The 18,038-nt window shown below is 33.4% G+C and overlaps 2 protein-coding genes across 7 annotated transcripts; both read right to left on the reverse strand.

Moving 5' to 3' along the window:
* Positions 1 to 114: 114 nt before the first annotated feature.
* On the reverse strand, positions 115 to 10,212 carry LOC108970772 (protein 5NUC-like). Of its 2 annotated transcripts, none has more exons than XM_018936340.1 (8): positions 10,130 to 10,212; positions 2,296 to 2,535; positions 2,072 to 2,222; positions 1,749 to 2,005; positions 1,563 to 1,684; positions 1,321 to 1,475; positions 956 to 1,256; positions 115 to 900 (listed from the first exon to the last, which is right to left on the reverse strand). In XM_018936340.1, exons 2-8 carry the CDS (start codon positions 2,520 to 2,522, stop codon positions 335 to 337), a joined length of 1,779 nt encoding a protein of 592 aa, XP_018791885.1. In that variant the 5' UTR covers positions 2,523 to 2,535; positions 10,130 to 10,212; the 3' UTR covers positions 115 to 334. The 2 variants fall into 2 exon arrangements, with proteins under 2 accessions (XP_018791885.1, XP_018791884.1); XM_018936339.1 differs by lacking the exon at positions 10,130 to 10,212 and adding an exon at positions 8,565 to 9,202.
* An 841-nt stretch (positions 10,213 to 11,053) lies between these two features.
* On the reverse strand, positions 11,054 to 14,973 carry LOC108970773 (metallophosphoesterase 1). Of its 5 annotated transcripts, none has more exons than XM_018936341.1 (7): positions 14,829 to 14,973; positions 12,666 to 14,759; positions 12,497 to 12,606; positions 12,342 to 12,441; positions 12,015 to 12,177; positions 11,432 to 11,939; positions 11,054 to 11,344 (listed from the first exon to the last, which is right to left on the reverse strand). In XM_018936341.1, the coding sequence occupies exons 2-7, from the start codon at positions 12,689 to 12,691 to the stop codon at positions 11,163 to 11,165; spliced, it is 1,089 nt and encodes a 362-aa protein (XP_018791886.1). In that variant the 5' UTR covers positions 12,692 to 14,759; positions 14,829 to 14,973; the 3' UTR covers positions 11,054 to 11,162. The 5 variants fall into 5 exon arrangements, 2 of the variants coding, with proteins under 2 accessions (XP_018791886.1, XP_018791887.1); XM_018936342.1 differs by having other exon boundaries at positions 11,058 to 11,344; positions 11,432 to 11,912; XR_001993501.1 differs by lacking the exons at positions 11,054 to 11,344; positions 11,432 to 11,939; positions 12,015 to 12,177; positions 12,342 to 12,441; positions 12,497 to 12,606 and having other exon boundaries at positions 12,711 to 12,885; positions 13,184 to 14,759.
* Positions 14,974 to 18,038: the final 3,065 nt, after the last annotated feature.

Consider the following 18,038-nt stretch of genomic DNA (forward strand, 5'->3'; position numbering starts at 1 on the left):
TGTACGCTTTTAAAATATTAGAAATTTTACACGAAAAGAAGCTTCAATTAGTACTTGCTTGATTAAAATTAGGCGATATGCCCCTCCCCTAATAAAGCAAAATGCATTTGAACATATGTTTTTATTATTTATTATATAAAGCAGGATGCACGAATAGTTTTTGGCAATGTATATTTTTTAGATTCAAAATTAATTGCGTTTGTGCTATTAATAATTAATATCTGAAATATGCCCCCACAAAGATTTATATAAATTTTTGTTATTCATTAAAAGTACATTGTTTAATGCAATAAAAAATATTATTTTGGTGATTGTTTATAAAGCAGAAATACATCTAATGGATGGCTCGAAGAAAAAACATTACTAAACTGGCAAGAGTTAGGCTTATAATGGATTTGGCAATCGATGCGGCGGAGGTGCTTGACTCAATAACCTCAATTCGACCTTCCAATTCAGGATATATGAAATCACGATGTTTTAAATATTCAACTAACGCTTCATCATCACTCCATTTCATCAATATGGGTTCTGTACCATTCTCAACCAAATTGTATTCATCTCCACCATTTACCAAGAATGCTGTAGATATAATCTTATATGTTTTGGAATCGTCCAACGGTTCGTAATCTGGCATATCACATTCACCACAGCGTACTTCCACCGAAGTAACCCGACTACCCTCCTCATTGCGGTAATCGTATGTGACATGTAAACCAGAAAATTGTAGAAAACCGCCATTAGAATCTTGAAGGCGTTTTTTGGCCGACAATTCGAGGCTTGCGCGTAGTCGCTTTCCAGATATACTAATCACATACAAATTGTTCTTAAACGGCAGAACAGTTATAACATCATTTTCTGTTATTGAACCATCCGAGCGCTTATCGATTCCGGAACGTATACCTATTTCGAAAAAAGTATAAATTTTTTATTCATATGAATATTTCTTACCAAATACCTCCGCCATTCATAATTGCAATTGGTGCATCAGTCCAGAAAGCACCACCCTGATCTTCGATAACTCGAGCATAAATCATTGAGTCAGCAAGTAAATTGCCTAAATTACATTCCACACTGCGACATACAGTCGAACGACCATCTAATTGCACCTTTGTATGGCCTACAATTGTGTTCTCCAGATCGGTAATGTTTGGACGATACACATCAAGTAATTGTAGAATATCGCTTTCGCGTGGCACATCAGCGTTCAACAAAATTGGCGTGCCATCAATTTCGATCAGATTTCCGTCTTTGTCGAACTAAAATTATTGTATGCGATATGAATCAAGCACAAGTAAAAATAATCATTTTATGATAATTTACCTTTAAATGCAATTTTCCTAAATATTTTGTGTAGGCATATGCTTGCACAACTGGCACTTCTTTGCCGCTCTGCTGCTTCACAATTGTCGGATAGGGGCCCTCAATAGGTTCCACATCGGGCGCGTTCCCGGTATATAGAAATGAGTGCGAATGACCTGAACACATAAAAGAATGTAATTATATAATAGACGGTGTGTAATTAAATATAAATTCTTTTATTTACTTATATATTGAAAACTTACCGCCAATAACCAGATCAATTTCTGGACAATTAGCCGCTATCTTCTGGTCTGCTTGATAGCCTGAATGGCCCAAAGCGAATAATATGTTTATACCTTGTGCTTTCAACTTTGCAGCCTCCTCACTAAAATCATCGTCAGATTAYAGATTTTGTATAATATTTTGTAGATATAGAATCTGCTACTTACTTAATGCATTCAATTTCGTCTTTAAATTCAAGGGTGTTGGGTGTTATTAAAAACTTGGTATCAGGTGTCAAATAACCAATTAGACCAACTTTTGTACCATTAACTTCGAGGACAGTTGAGTTCATTAAATTCTTGGCCGCACTCAGTTCGGGCGTCTTACTTAAATCCAAGTTGCAAGTCAAAACGGGGAAATTAACTTTTTCCAGGAATGGCAAGAGACCTTCAATTTTTTCGTCAAACTCATGATTGCCCAGTGACTGAAGATGAGAACGGCAAAGTGAATAATTTTTTAAAAAATGTTTACACTAACTGATTTTACATACAATTGCATCTGGTTGCAGTTTATTCAGGAATGCGGCACTAATATTGTCCTTGAAAATAGTGAACCATGGCGTGCCGGTGTATGTGTCTCCAGCATTCAAATATATCACGGGAGTACCGCCGTTCTTCGCCTCTTCTCGATATTTTCGCACTCTGCAATTTAAAAATGTGTGAGTGTTGTTGCTAAAAAAGAACAGAACAGAAAATAAGACTTTCGCACACTTACTCATGTGCAACTCGCGCAAATCCGCCGTAGCATTTGTTGGAATTGGCATCCGCCTGCAAACACTTGCCGCCATTTACGTTCGTTTGTTCGAAACGAGCATGCATATCATTGTTGTGCAACACCATAAACTCAGTGGCCACAAGCGCTTTTCCACCGATCGGGTTGGCACGTGACTGGCGCATTAACACGGTACAGAGCACCAAAAAGTATAAAATTATTTTGGCCATTTCTTTGCTAAGTCTGCAATGAAATTAAGGTTCTTTAGATTTTCGTAAGCGACAATTGATATACTTAAGTTCGTATTAGCATTTCAATGCAAATTTGCTGTTTGATCGTCTATTATTATAATTTCCTGAATTGTATCGTCAGATATTATATATTGTGATTTTTTTTTTAATATTTACATTTTATTATTACAGTAGCTTTAATTTGAAAATTTAAAAATTAACATCTCATTATTTTTTTACCGTCCTTCCAGAACTGTTATGCTAGTTGGTTGTAACGGGATATCGAGCACCTAGCGTTCATTAGACTTAATTTACTCTGAAATATAACTATTTCATTGCCCAAATATCTGTGCGTTCCTTTTCCTTAAAGAAACTTATCCGTAGTAATAATATACTTTTTTCACATTTGCACATGAAGAAAAACTCCAATATAATCAASGTATATTTTTGGAGCTTCTCATTTCCTATTTTTCTTCCGAAAATACCGTTATTTTTGAAATTGTCTTCGCGTGATCAAAAGTAAAACACAACACAATCAAATTGAATATAAAACGTGACTGTAAGTGTGTACATATGTGTGTATGTGTGCATAGAACGTCAACCATGATTGAATATAATACAAACACATACATATGTATATGTACATATATATACATATGCATGTGTACATATGTATATTTGATTTTGTCAAACGAATGTCGTGAGTAATTAACCGTTGAATTTGAAACTACCTTTTCTGCGGCATGCAAACAAGTGAACCGATCTTCTACAGAATTTAGACGCAATAAATAAGCAGAGAACTGCGCTAAGTTGTATACGTTTACCAGTACATTCATACGCGTGAATGTATGAAGACATGTATGTATGTACATAAATCTGCACGTAAATTACGCTATCTGACAAACATCATTTTGGGCAATAAAGGTGGCAGACTCGAGTGCTACAACGTCGATAAGATACAAGGTACATACATACATACGTATAATATATACTCTCAAATGTACATAACACCTTTGGCAAATACAGTTTCTCAAAATGTAGAGTTCTGTTTTTTAGAAGTTCTAAATCTTATCTTGTCGTGAGTGTTCGATGAACTACCAACAATATTTCGCTAATATATGTAACTCATTAATTTTTGTGTAGTATGTTATATGTCAATTATTACACGGATATTGTTTTTATTGACATTTATTATATATAACAAGTAAATTTCAAGAACCTTATCAACTAACCGTAATTGTTGACCAATTTTATACACTTCTATTATAATATTAGAGCATGTGYAGGCAAGTATTATATGTGTAGAATATTTAAGCACACGTTTTTAGCAACCATCTTAGATCTGTTATGCCTCATACAATCTGGTAAGCACATTTTCCAGGAAAGTACTTATCATTTAGAAATGTAGTATTTCCTACTAGTTCAGTAAAGTTCATTGTTTGCCACAAAGTTCGTAACCCCCAGAAGGAAATCACACAAAGAATATAGATAACGCGAACTAGTTCTTCAATTTTTGAGATGTCGATCTGAAATTTTGCTCAGATCATTTTGCCACATGTTCATGTATGAAACACTTTAATTTTACAAGATATCTTCACAAAATAAGTTCAATGGAATGTGTCAAAGCACYTCTAAAATCTCCGAACCACTATCATTTATTATACTCTAACTACAAAAGTGTCCCAACTCGAAAAATGACTAATGTTCAAGAGGATCATTTTACAGTCAAATAGTCGTTAATAATAAGAAAATCTTCTTTAAGAAGCGTCACTCTCAAATATGACAGATTTTCCAGTTTAACAGAGAAATTAAGACACAATTTTGAGTTAAGATATCCGATAACACCGTGATCATCACAAGTATTTCATCAAATGTGACACATTYCATATAATATAAATGATTAAAATGAATGTTTTCCATATGAAGAGACACAGCTTCGCAGAACACAACAGAGAATTTACGATTTATTTCAGCAGTACTCTTTAGTTAATACAGGGTTTGTCCGGAATGTAATAGGACTGATTTTCTTCCGCCGCGAATGTACTAAGGAACTTGCGCGCACCGACTATATTCGGTAGAGGGTGTTCCTAGYTAACGAACGAGCGGCTGGTCGGTTGTCTCAGAGCTTCTGGAGAGTTAGGACAAACATTTCCGCGCGACGTGTTTCTGCGAGTGGTGCAAGYTGAAAATGCATCCTTCGTTAAAGCAGAGATATGCGATTAAATTCTGTGTGAAACTCAGAAGTTGTGTATTTCGGAGGCAACAACCCTTTTTGGATGGCCGGTAAGAGGTCGCTGATAAAGACCGTGCTGGGAAACCTGAGACGGCGACAAAGCGACTCGTGTGCGCAAAGTTTTGAACTCAGAGTGTCGTTTAATTGCCCAGATGTTAAAATTATCAAAAACTGAAGTTCTGGAAATCACGCGGGCAGCGGTGCATGAACACAGAAGGAGCCCATTTTGAAATCSACTCAGTCCTAATACTTTCCGGACAAACCCTGTACAACACGAGCGAGGCAAACACAAAGTAGAACTAACGGTGATTTTGTAGTTAAGAGAGATAGTGATGACAAAGAAATTTCTTGGATAGGCAGATAATTGTATTACAAATCGAAATATTGAAAAAAATGATTTTGAATTTTTTGATTTCTTGTATTAAAAGTTGTTTATATGTATGTGAAAGATATTACAGCTACAACGCAACCGAAGTTAAGGATTTTTCTGGTTTTTAATTGTATTTAAGAAGTTGTACATCGCATATAACCCGCAAATGACATATTTATAGATTACACAATTATAATAAATTAGCACACTAACTGCTGACTTTACTAGTAAATTTTATCCGCAGGACACTCCTTTAGTTATCTGAATACATACATATACATATATGTATATGTTTACATTTTTTGTTCATTCATTACATGCATATGTATGGGTGTGTAAAAAACTGGCAATCCTACCTGTGCCTTTTGTTTAATTAATACGATATTCTTAGTAAAACGTGATTAAAAGATGTAAGTACTACATACATTTACATGAAGTTCATTGTTTTGCGTCTCGGTTTGTATAATTATTGTTAGACATGCAAGTCTTAAATCATATGCTTTTATACTGTATGAGTGACCATTCACAGCTGAACTAATTTCTTTAATTTGAAAATAAACATTTGGGGCAAACAATGGAATTTAAAGTGATAGGCAACAATTGGCACAATAGCAACAAGACAGTCTGGATGCCATAGAACCGAACGCCCGAAAAGTGCTAGTTCAAGGTTGCCTGTTGAGCATGGAAACACCATCACAAATGTATTTTAAGCCGTTATGCCATACACATTCGGATAGTACATATTAGTATATTTAGTAAAATAATTATGACCAAACCCATGTTACGTACATACATACATACTTGAGCAATAAAAAATTGCTAATTCAACATTCCTTATATGTATATATATATGAGTATTTAATATGGTATATGAAGTCATTTGCGAACATTGTTAATTGCAAATACATATCTGTATACTATATGCACAACCATTCGTACAGATGTACATAAGTACATTGACACAAGCCACACAAAAGTTTTTCTCCAAGTGAAATGGCACAGCGACATGTCCGACTTCTAATAATTCATTACTTCTTTTTAGGGAGCGTTTTATTAAGGCCATTTATAAATGCAAATATTGACCGTTTCATAACGGATTGCGTTCCTTAAATTCATGGAAAATAATGTGTAAATAATAAAGTGTAATCGACTTGGAATGTAGAGAGCGCTAACTAAATTCATGTAATAAAATAATATTAAAAATGTTGATATTATAAGTATCCAAGATATACAATRTTAATTACATCCATACTTGTGTTGTTTTTGCAAACATTATTAATTCTGAGGTCATGTTCATGAAGTGTTCACACGGCAAATATCCATACGCTTTATTGTAAGTGGAGAATTTAGGTATTGGTATTTGAGAACTTAACATGCAGAACTTTGTTTACGTTTATTTTATATATAAGTACACGCATACTTATGTTCGATTTGAGTATTCAAAAGTATTCAGACCTAAATCTACGAAGAGAGCTTAAGGGCTTAAGCTGTGACATCTGTCAGTTAAGTTCTGTTTGGCTTAACCAAGACTCTTTCTTTTAGTATAGAAGCTTTTATTTTAACAAGAATTTAACTGATAGATGGTTGCTAACCAGACATTGAGAAAACGTAAGAGTACTAGGTACTAAAAAAAACATAGTTTTCCAATGTATGTATGTGTGCATGTGTGGATGTATTTATATACATATGTATGTATGTATATATTGGGTAGTCGAAAAAGAAAAGGCTTTTTCATTTCAAATCAAACTTCAACTTATTTTTTACATATGCTAATAAATAAATTAACAAATATGTACAATTTCGGTCGACCACTTTTAGCCATTTTCTGCTAGACACATTATTCTATCAGTGTAAATCGAAACTTCGAAATGTCTAGAACGGAAATTTTCTACAAAAATTTCAAAATATAGAATTTCTTCATTTTTTTCATTCATTTTTGAACAGCTGTAAAGTTTTTAATCGAAATTTCGAAATGTCTAGAACGGAAATTTTCTACAAAAATTTCAAAATATAGAATTTTTTAATTTTTTTCACTCAGTTTTGAACAGCTGTAAAGTTTTTTCAACTTGCACGAATTAGATTTTTTTTGTTAAATCAAGCCTAAAATCTTACCTTTCCAATGTTATATGGTATGGCACTACGTGATTGGAGATATACGAAAAATACGAAAACACTTTTTAGACTACCCAATATTAAGCCGATTACTCGAAAAACGATCCGAAATACCATATGTCTAAATAATTTAATTATTTTATTTTGATTTTGATTTTTTTGTTTTCAGCGGAATTGCATAAATGGTGAGTACATTGTGACATATTACATTGAAATTAATTTAAAATATGTAAATATTGTAATAGCACTTGTATTAGGATGCTACAAGTTGAGCGACGCTCGACAAGTTGATATATCTACATTCATACACACATATACTTATGTAGATATCATTCGTTCTTACACCTATTATATTAAATGTACTTAGTCGAGCTTCTACTAACATTTGAGATGTGTACGATGATGCTATCTTATGATGAGTTTTAAATCATCGCGGTCGCCATAAAAAGGTTCGTTTGCCGGAAACTTAATGTTTTAATTAAAGTTATTGCGATATGACATAAGAAATTGAAACAAACTAAAGGTCCTTACAGCCAAGAAGTAACACTCGTTTTTCTCATAATTAACCTGTTTTGTAAATAACGTAAATTTGTAAGGTGAGAATGGAAACTGCAGGGGACTGGTTGAAACAAAAATTTGGAGTTTACCTGCAGTCAGTATGCAAAACCCAATACAATCGTACTTACGTGCATATACACAATGATGCAAGACATAGTTTGAAGTGCGTTACATATGTATTTTTTAAAACATATTTTTTGATTGGAAATTTTCAAAATTTACTTGGAAACTTTTATAAATGAGTTATGTATGTACATATGTACATATATAATAGATTTGAATTCTTAAAATATAACAAAAATATTAATTTATAGGCATATGTAAAAATGTAACCTCATTCATCAGTCGAACTGTCAGAAACTGAATTTTGAACTGTAGTTGCAGATGTTTTTCCCCTACTGTAAGTATTATAAATAAATATGTGTGACGGCAAACAAAATCAACAGGAAAACGCATCTGACAAGCACGCGATCATTGTATCTGCAGTGGCCAATGACAACAAGTGGACAAAAAAAAAAAAAAAAAAAAAAAAAAAAAAAAAAAAAAAAAAAAAAAAATAAAAAAAAACAAAAACAAATCGAATAACACATAATTTTCTAAATTTGTCCTATTATAACATTATTTTAGATGAAGTGGCGGCAAAATTTATGCCGGGGTCAAAGAGTATATCACTTTTATCAATTAACGAGATGAAAGAGACACATACACATATGGGAAATTACAGAGATATTAACACATATTCGCGTAAATAGGCAATGCTATCACTCACTTGATATATATGTGATCATATGTTGTATAACTTCTCGATAGGTAAATATTAAAACGAATGCAAAAGCGTAAAAATCTCGTTCACTTAAAGTCCTATTTAGCACTTTATGACAATGTCACGATCAAAAACAACCCGGCAACTGGTTCGTACTTGTACAACTACACGTGTACGTACATTTCGTACATGAACGCGAGCAACTAAACAAAACAACAGTGGACGCAACCAGCAAGACCAGTGCCAACGACTCCACTAGATGTTTTGAAACAATTTTTTGTATATTGTGCTACAGGGCCCAATACACTCGCACATTCACCAGTAGGAATATGTGAACAACCAAACACACTTAAATKACTGTAGGAAAACGAATGCCAAGACGAACAGAGCATTACGCAGTGTTCCTGCTGACGAGTGTTTCTAGCAAGCTTTATAATATAAAGCTATGATACATTATTACCATATAATACATATATAATATATATGGAAATCGGTTTTTCTAGGTTCGAAAGAAGACGTGTATATGGTATTTGCCACACTAAACCGACTCGTGACGCCCAAGTGTGACACTAGTAATGATGAGTTCGTAGGTAGGGCCTAGATTAGTTTAAGTCTAGATGATATTATCATGTACTTATATATGTACATACATATAATACGTACTAAAAATGCACACATACATATGTATTATGTTTGTTTGTATTTCGCTGATTCTGAATTATTGGAATTAGAATGTAATAAATTATTAAAAAATAAGTGTGCGTGTAAAGCTGTATTCTGTTATTTTAGTTTACGGGAATATTCAAAATGTTCCCGTTAGTTATATAAATTGTTTTATTAGTATTTACTACACGAATGCCTGTGTGTTATAAGCTTATAAACAAAGTCGATCATAAAGATTAAATCATATATGTACATATGTACATATGTACATATACATATGACATCGTTGGTTTTATTCAATAATATAATTTTCATAAGATTAGAGTGTCGGTTTGCTATACCTACAGAAATATAAACACCTATCTGGAAATTCATATCCATGTGTCGTGTGTATGTAAATACCCGTTCTAATGTATATAATTTTATGTTYAGTCAAAACTACTAATCGCAAATAGATAATATTTTGAAAAATTAAGTATTTGAAGTATCGCCTTCGTTTTCCATGAATTGTNCATATATGCGAATGGACTATGTATATAAAAATAACAGCTGGAAAATCACGAAGCGAATGTATTTATATAAACGTTGAGTTTATATGAGTTAATAACAAGTGACAATAATCAATATTTTTTATTTATGACTAAATTTTTTACTTTTGTGTAGAAATAAATAAGAAAATACTTCTATTCTCATGGAAGTAAATTTAATTTTTTTAAATCCCAAAACATTCTCAATTCTTCTCAAACTAACCAATAAAAATGCCTTTATAACAAAATCTGAATATATAATAAATAAGTTGAACATTATTTACTAATTGTAATCCTTTGCATTTATAAAATACAAAATTCAAAAATCTTTTTTTTTACGAAAATACAGAAAATTTTCAGACTTTCTGTAAATAAAATTACCTAAATGAAAGTTTATGTTGTGTCGAATTTTTAAAAATATGATTATAGAATGTGTTTGTTCTTTTCTTGTTTTTAAAATTAAAACAATACATACGAATGTCGAATGTTTAAAATAACTTTCTTGATAAATATTTTTTAAATACACTTATTTCGCAGTAACTGTGTATGTTTTAAAAATATATGTAATTCTTATAAACACAAAAAAACAACTGCTACTTTTTAAATTTTTTTTGCATCGAGTTCTTTTTGTATATGTGTACGTTAAGTTCGTTTTTTAATTTCTTTATTAACAATTGTAAGCGGCTTTTCAAGTTAATTAATATCAGAATATCTTGCATTTATRAGATAAAGAAATTTTAGGGATTTCTTTAAGCGATTTGAAAGGAAACTACATTGCTCGCAAAATTATTTATCGCACAAACGTGTTATTTTTACGAAATAATCTCCGTTGCTGGATTTTTTACAATAATTTGACTAAGCGTGTTCTGTTCTGCCGCCCCTRCACAACCTTTCGATCGACTAAACTTAACGTGATTTACGATGTTGCCCACGCTCGGATTTCTTACGAGTAAAAAATATCGTTTGACATATACATATTTGGTGTACGATTAGCAGTTAGGAAATCCGTAAGTAACTGAATTCGCAGTAAAACAATATACGTATGTAAATGTCTACAATAATTGTATTGAAGTTACATGGGTATAGCTAATAATGCGATTACAGAGAAATCAACAAATATATAATAATTGTATTGATAAATAGCATTCCATTTATTTTTCTATATGTAAGGGAAATTAAATTTTCCGAGCACATTCTTAGCAAAAAGAGAGTTAACCAAATCGTTATTAAACGTATAACGTATGTATAAACTCTTTAATATTAATATTATACTTAATAACAATATAAATTCAACAGATATTGGTTACACATTTAATACTTAATATTATTTATAGGTTTCAACCTTTACAGAATATGGACTTTTAATTAATTAATTTTACATTATATATATATATATATATATTATATCCAAAAATTAAGACATGTTTAAAGTACGGTTGTATAATGATTGACGCTTAGCTACGCGAAATGGGCATCGCGTCATCATTCTGAACACAATGAAACCACAAATTGATAGAAGCAGCCAAAATAAATATAAAAACAGGTAAATGAATCGGTTGGGCAGCCAGAGTACTGTGTAGCTAAGTTGATAGTTTTCTGCAAAGTAACACATATTCGTATCAAATATATAGATTGAAGTGTACTATTAATATTTACCAAATCGAATAACTATGATTAACTCACCTAGCACCGCGTACCCAAGACCCATCTTCATTTTCCCCATACGGTACGAAGCTGTAGGTACCATAATTTCCAGATACTGATGCTCCTTCTCTTTTAGAGAGCGCAAGTCGAAATGTCGCACTGTTGACTCATAAAAATTCACTACATGCGTTGATGGATGTATGAATATTCTAGATTCATGCCAGTGACCAGAGAATATTACATGGGGATCCAATTCACTAAGTACCGAACGCAAAAGTGGTCCACCACCAATGAGAATTGGGGCATGCGAAATACCTACACGTAAACGTTGTGCATTGTGTTCACGATCTGGATTCGAAAAGTCGAGCATCATCCGATTTATTTTAAAAAACCGTAACATATTTTCGTAGTCAAAGAGATCTTCACTTTGGAAAGACTCTTCGAAGCGGCGCACATTTGAGTTTGAAATATACTCTCCATCTTCGCCGCCAATGTCATTATCTCCCGGCACATGAATCCGCTGCGCATATGGAGAGATTAATTTGAACTATATACATTCATACATACATACATATATATACATATTTACATGTTAAATCAACCTGAAATGCGGATAACTTACTTTTATATTTGTGTTCGTGTTGTAAATTCGATTGAATCGTTTGACGTAGCTATCAAAGTCTTGTTGGTTTGCAATGCTTCCCTCATCCAAGAGATCGCCGAGAAAGCAAATAATATGAGGCTGTGTGAAGTCTAGTGTTCGCTCAAAAGTCTTTTTCAAGTATCTGAGAAGAAAAAATTAAGGTAGAATTTATTTTTTAAAACTTGTTATCATTAATGATTTATTTTTACATGGTGAATAAATAAAAACGTTATAATAAAATTTCAAGCACTTTCTGTTTGGCTCATTGCGATTACAATTATATTGGTATAAAAATTATATTTTTACCTATCAGCATCGTAACGCGAAATAGGGCTCCAAAACCCCTTCTCGTAAGAATTGCCTATTAATTGTGGATCCGCTACAAACAATATTCTTGTACAGTTATCTAAATAAAAGTAATTAGCAATAAATTATAAATATTTATGAATTGTATTAATTACCGTGTTTACAATAAATTTGTTTCCATGTAGTCTGATTGATATAGTAAACTATAAATTCGTTGAAGAAAACCAGCAGCAAAGACAGAGATATGAATCCACGTATTATTAACCTTAAAGAAATAATCTTTATTAACCACCAATATTTCAAATAATGTCAATACAAACGTACCGATTTATCAATCGAAGCGATGCCATGGTATATGTCTATGACTCACTTTGTTTCTCCGTTTCACTTTTCTTCGTATTAAATAATAATAATTCTATAAATAATATAATTCCATAAAAGCAGCTGAGCTTTCAAAAATGTTATTCCTTTTTATTTGGTTGCTACATAACACCGTGTTCCTACTCCTTCTTAGGCTCCAAATAACATTTAAAATGAAATCAAACTAAAGTACATTTACTATGTCAGTCTTACCTGATAATTAATTTTGCAACGAAAATTACATGCACTGAAATAGTAAACAAGCATTCTCAATACAAATTGAGTGATACTGTTCCGGTTGAATTATGTTCACAAATTCTGCGATAAAAGGCAACCGCTTTCAGTTTGGCTGTATAAATAATAAACGCCATTCTAACAGTCTGCTACGTCACTTCTTTCATAATTTAATTAAAGAACATTAACACTTGGCTTATGGCTTTCGATTTGTTGATTGTATAAGAGCATATGGTGTATGTTCATACCTATTTATGTATGTGGTTATATATTTTTGGTTATGCTGCTGCCTGCTCCATTTACTTAGTATATTGTGGGTAGTTCTCTTCTATTCGTATCAACTTTTTTACAAATGATTATTTGTAGGTCCTTAGTTAAAGGTCCTTTAAGTTTTTGGCTTTAAATATGCATATGTATATTATTGTGTAGAAGAAATTGTTGCTGCATCTTATCTGGCTGCATTTTTATTTTGCTGTTTTCCTTTACAGTTATTCTTCGGGTTTGTTTTGCTTAGGCCTTTCGTAAATATGTCAAATTGTTCCCAGTTTGAAATTTTTTCTGCGCATGGATAAAAGTTCATGTGTTTTAAATCATGTTTCTGTGAGAACCTTAAAAAGTGGAAACTTTCAGTACAAGGGCCATATATTCAAATTAGTGAGCCTCTTATTCAGTTGGTTATTATTATTTTTGGGTATAAAGCCAAATATTAATGGTTTAATATAAAGCAAAGAAATTATGGCTATTTTTTTTTTTCGGTGCTTCCAAGCAATCAATACACGTTCTTAACTAGTAGATGYTGTGTATATTCCGCACGTGCTCTCTCAATCCACATTTTGTTGTGAAGCGTCTTTGGCAATAGGAGCATGGCACAATACTACGTTTGCATATATCCTTCAAAATATGTTCATCTAGCTTTTCTTTGAAGCGAAAAGGATAGCCACAATGTGGGCAGTATACAATTTCATTTTTGTGAATAACTTCATTATGGTATTTCCATTGATCATAAACCTTAAAGTATTTTTTACAATCTACGCAATGATAACGTGAGCTTGTTTGTTCCGTGTGTGTAGTGATGAAATGACGTCTAAGAGTGAACGTTCGAGTGAATGATTGCTCACATAGTGGATCAGGACATTTGAAACAACGCGGTCCATGCCGCTGCTTTATATGTTCTAATAAGTGGACTTCCCGCATATAGGCACGACCGCATTCATTACATAAATGTTTTTTATCTGCAGGTAGTATTTTGTGGTCTATCTCTATATGTCTATACAGTGTTGGTTTCCAAGAAAAGCTTTCAGAACAAATAGTACATGTATAGATATTTGGATCGTACACCCCATGCTCAATTTGTTTGTGTTCTATAAAACGTTTACCTATCTTGGTAGTGAAGTCACATCGATCGCAATCAAAGCTGGACACTGATGTAACTTCTTTACTCTTTAAACGTTTTTCTGCTGGTTCGTAATTATCGGAGAACTGACTTTCGTTGTCTCCAAGCCGTTTAGAATTGTTCGTATTTTCATTTTTTATTATATGAAGTTGCTTGACAGATTGTAACAAATGCTCACCATTTGGTTCTAATGGTAATGATTCTTCCAATTCACTGCAAGCGGAAGCAGGCTGGTATTTTTCATATGTTTCTACGTTAGAGCTTTCTGTCTTCGGAGTTGGAGATTGTCTTGATAAGCAAATTTCCTTTAAACGACGAAACTGAAGAAATTCTTCTGATTCCTGGCATCGCGATATGATCTTTTCAGCAACCAATATCGATGCAGCACAGCGACGGCAAATGTGTGCCTCTGGCTCAAGCTTTTTCGTAACCTGTGAAAAGTATGTACATATATTTTAAAATACGTGCATTCTGAATTAATAGAAAATTTTATAATGTACTTTCACTCCACTGATGTTAAAAATAACACTGGGCAAATATTTTTTTCTCATACATTTGTAGAGACAGAAATTCTTAGGATTTTCTTCAAAACAAATCCGACAACAGATAGTCATTTTTGATTATTTCTGTGCACCTTCTCAGATATCTTGCTTGCACAATACATTCCACAATATATGTACGTACTAATCAAACAGCTGTTGTAAAGCGTTCGCTTTTTTGATGTAATTATTCAGACATGGCGTATTAACGTGAACGTTACAGTCAATAAGCAATTTGCAAAACCACCAATTGAAAAATTAACTTTCCAAGTGGTAGCTACAACAATTGCAATGTGAATAAATTTAGGAAATAGTTAATAACCGGGTAGTTAGGTATTCCGAACCTTGATCTTCACTGCTCCGACGTTTGCCCCTGTGGATAGACTAAATTCTTTGTACATGTTTTCGAAAAGTGTAAGAGATATGTATACATATGTAGCACCGAGCATTTGCATATTACAAAACTGTTTGTATGTGTGTTTGAAGGTTTTTAGAATATCTACATATTTATGCGACAGTGTATGTGAATCGGGTGAAAAGGAAACAACTTAGGGGTAGTCAATAGGAAACCCCCTCGGAACACTATCGTAACAATAACAAAGGGCACTTCTTTGGTTTGGCGGGCGGCCATACCATAAATCTTTGACTTTATGGTATCAATAAATGTCGAGGAGAGCTGCAAAATCGGCGTAGAGCAGAAACGGCAGCGACATGCTGAAAGATTCGTAAACACATACCGATTGCTTATGTGACAGACAGCTGAACGGTAGAGTGCCAAGATAGAACTGGTTGGTAGAATTCCGTTTAAGTTGGCTGACAATTTCCACCCCTCGCTAAAATGTTTATGCTTTCTCTGCCTCATTATTTAGAATTGTGTTTATGTACCGACATGCGTACATACAGACATTGGCCAAGTGTTTTCTACTACATATGTATGTAAGTTTGTACTGCTGTACCCGGTAGTAAAATTATGAAATACGCAAACAAGATACATTTATGTTTTTGATGTGATGTAGCACAAGTTTCAGGTAGAGCCCCGATTTTCGCATTTAAATATAATATTGATGGATTTAATACTTTTCTAAAAAATTAGAGAAATAATTTGAAACTCGCTGCTTTGTAGTAAAATTTTAGCAACTTCAATATCATGTCGGTTGAGGTGCAAGTAAAAAATATCAAATCTCTGAGTTTTGTTGCTCACAAGCCAGATAATTCGTCAACGATGCAGTAGTTGGTAGTTTCGTATTATTATTTGCGCACTGAAATTTTCAACGGGGTAGGAATATACATATGTACATATGTATGTATGTACGTCTTACTACCATCCCCCATAACTTCGCCAACAGTAAGGATATGTCCTTATTACATGCCACACCATGACGGCGCATAACGCAACGTTAAGGGGTTTACAAAAACTATAAAATCCGAATTATTCTGCGCAACGTCACTTTGACGCGGCTGTGCGGCTGGGTCGTTTGAATGTACGGTCGTAAATGCGAACATCATTATCGGCTTTAGGGCTGATGAACATTATCGTGCAGGATTAGAACATGTACATATACATATGTAGTGTGTGTGTTTAATCATAACAATCTTCAACTTTGGTGAAATTACTACTTCTTGCGCTTTCTCCGCGAGTTTGTCATAAAAATCCACTCCCACATGCGGTTGTGCGTTTCACACCTTACTTGCACAACAATTCACACTGCTAGAGCGCATAAATTTTCTACTTTACTTACACACTTCGGCTACTCATACTACCAAATCCGTTCATTTACTACTTTTAAAAACCTTACCCAGTTCTTTCATCCAGCTTAGCTCTCTGCTTTGCGCAACCCCCAGCCATACACTTTACTAGTCTAAAGTGCAAGCGTGACCGTCACGGCGTCCTTTGGTTTTCGTCCTTTTCATTTTCATCGCATTGTTATCAGGAGCTCACAACACAAAACGCTCATGGAAAAGGCTAATAAAAAAGTCGTAAACTCTTAAATTGCCGCTTAGAAAGTGGCTTCCCGCTACAGAACTTTGCAGTTGTATGGGTGGAATGAACTTCTATTTGCTGCCACAGCATTTTACGATCGCGCACGCACATTTCTYCTTACGCCGCTGTGTTTGTGGGATGTTAATTAAGCCTGAATACTAAGGGAAATTGCTAACAAAGTTTATGGTTTCGCTTCCATAAAATTGGTTATTAAATAATACGCACACACATACATATAGCAGTTTGAACTTTCTCAATTSAGAATGCGCTTCAGTTTCCTTTGCACAAACAAACAAATTCGTAAACAAACTTCATTTGTATGTACATATGTACAAATGTGCACAACTCATATATAATAAGAATACATACTCTTACATTCATACTTACGTATGTGATCATAAATAATTTCCTTTATATTAATTTATGTACCATATGTACGTATGTATGTAAGAATTTCTTAATGTATGTAAAAATTTCTTAATGTATTAAAATTAGTTTTGTTGGCAACAGTATGAACCTGTAGACTAAACAAAATAAAAACATGAAAAGAAAACAACAACATTACCGAAATTTCAGTCAGTCCAACGAATGTTATTTGGAGGCGGCGTGCTCTATTCGGATGACTTCATGCTTCAGTAGCAACCAAAAAATAAAGTAATAAACACAAAAATAAAAATGAAATGCACACTGAACTGCTTCACAACATCAAAAGAAGTTCTCGTCATCAGCATCAACTGCAGCAGGAAGAGCGGAAGCATTGCATTACCAGCAGCGAATGCGCCAAGTAAACAAGTAGTGACCCCCATAAGATGCGTACAGATCGTTCGACACCTCGAATCGTTTGTACTTTTGTAACGCGCAGAAAGGCCGAACATCGTATACGAAAGTTCTCGTCCTCATAAAAAATGCATAGAATATTGTCTGCGTAAAATTTGGTTGCAGTTCGTGAGACAGAAGCGTTCGTTTGTTTCTTGAAATAGCAATAAAAATGCGATCAAACTGGAAGCGGTTGAATTCATTACTTTATGTGGCCGCATTAATAAGGCATTAAAAAGTTTAGCACTTGTGATACGACAATATCCACATTCTCATACTTTAATGCATACTATGTTGTGTATGATTGGACTGCTGAGGGAGCAGGTATTGTATACATGCATACACATGTATCTACATATATACACATGTTTGAA

The sequence above is a fragment of the Bactrocera latifrons genome, unplaced genomic scaffold, assembly GCF_001853355.1.
Source record: "Bactrocera latifrons isolate USDA-ARS-PBARC rearing strain unplaced genomic scaffold, ASM185335v1 scaffold_31, whole genome shotgun sequence".
Classification (NCBI taxonomy): domain Eukaryota; kingdom Metazoa; phylum Arthropoda; class Insecta; order Diptera; family Tephritidae; genus Bactrocera; species Bactrocera latifrons.

Bases quoted from the DNA above. Each gene is read 5' to 3' on its own strand.
- LOC108970773 (XM_018936341.1), bottom strand. From the start codon at position 12,691: ATGGCATCGCTTCGATTGATAAATCG. The intron at 12,442-12,496 runs GTAATTAATACA...ACTTTTATTTAG, and splicing joins ACAAATTTATTGTAAACACG to ATAACTGTACAAGAATATTG. The intron at 11,345-11,431 runs GTGAGTTAATCA...GTTACTTTGCAG, and splicing joins TCTTGGGTACGCGGTGCTAG to AAAACTATCAACTTAGCTAC.
- LOC108970772 (XM_018936340.1), bottom strand. From the start codon at position 2,522: ATGGCCAAAATAATTTTATACTTTTTGGTGCTCTGTACCGTGTTAATG. The intron at 2,006-2,071 runs GTATGTAAAATC...TCTCATCTTCAG, and splicing joins AACTGCAACCAGATGCAATT to TCACTGGGCAATCATGAGTT. The intron at 1,476-1,562 runs GTAAGTTTTCAA...TTATGTGTTCAG, and splicing joins AATTGATCTGGTTATTGGCG to GTCATTCGCACTCATTTCTA.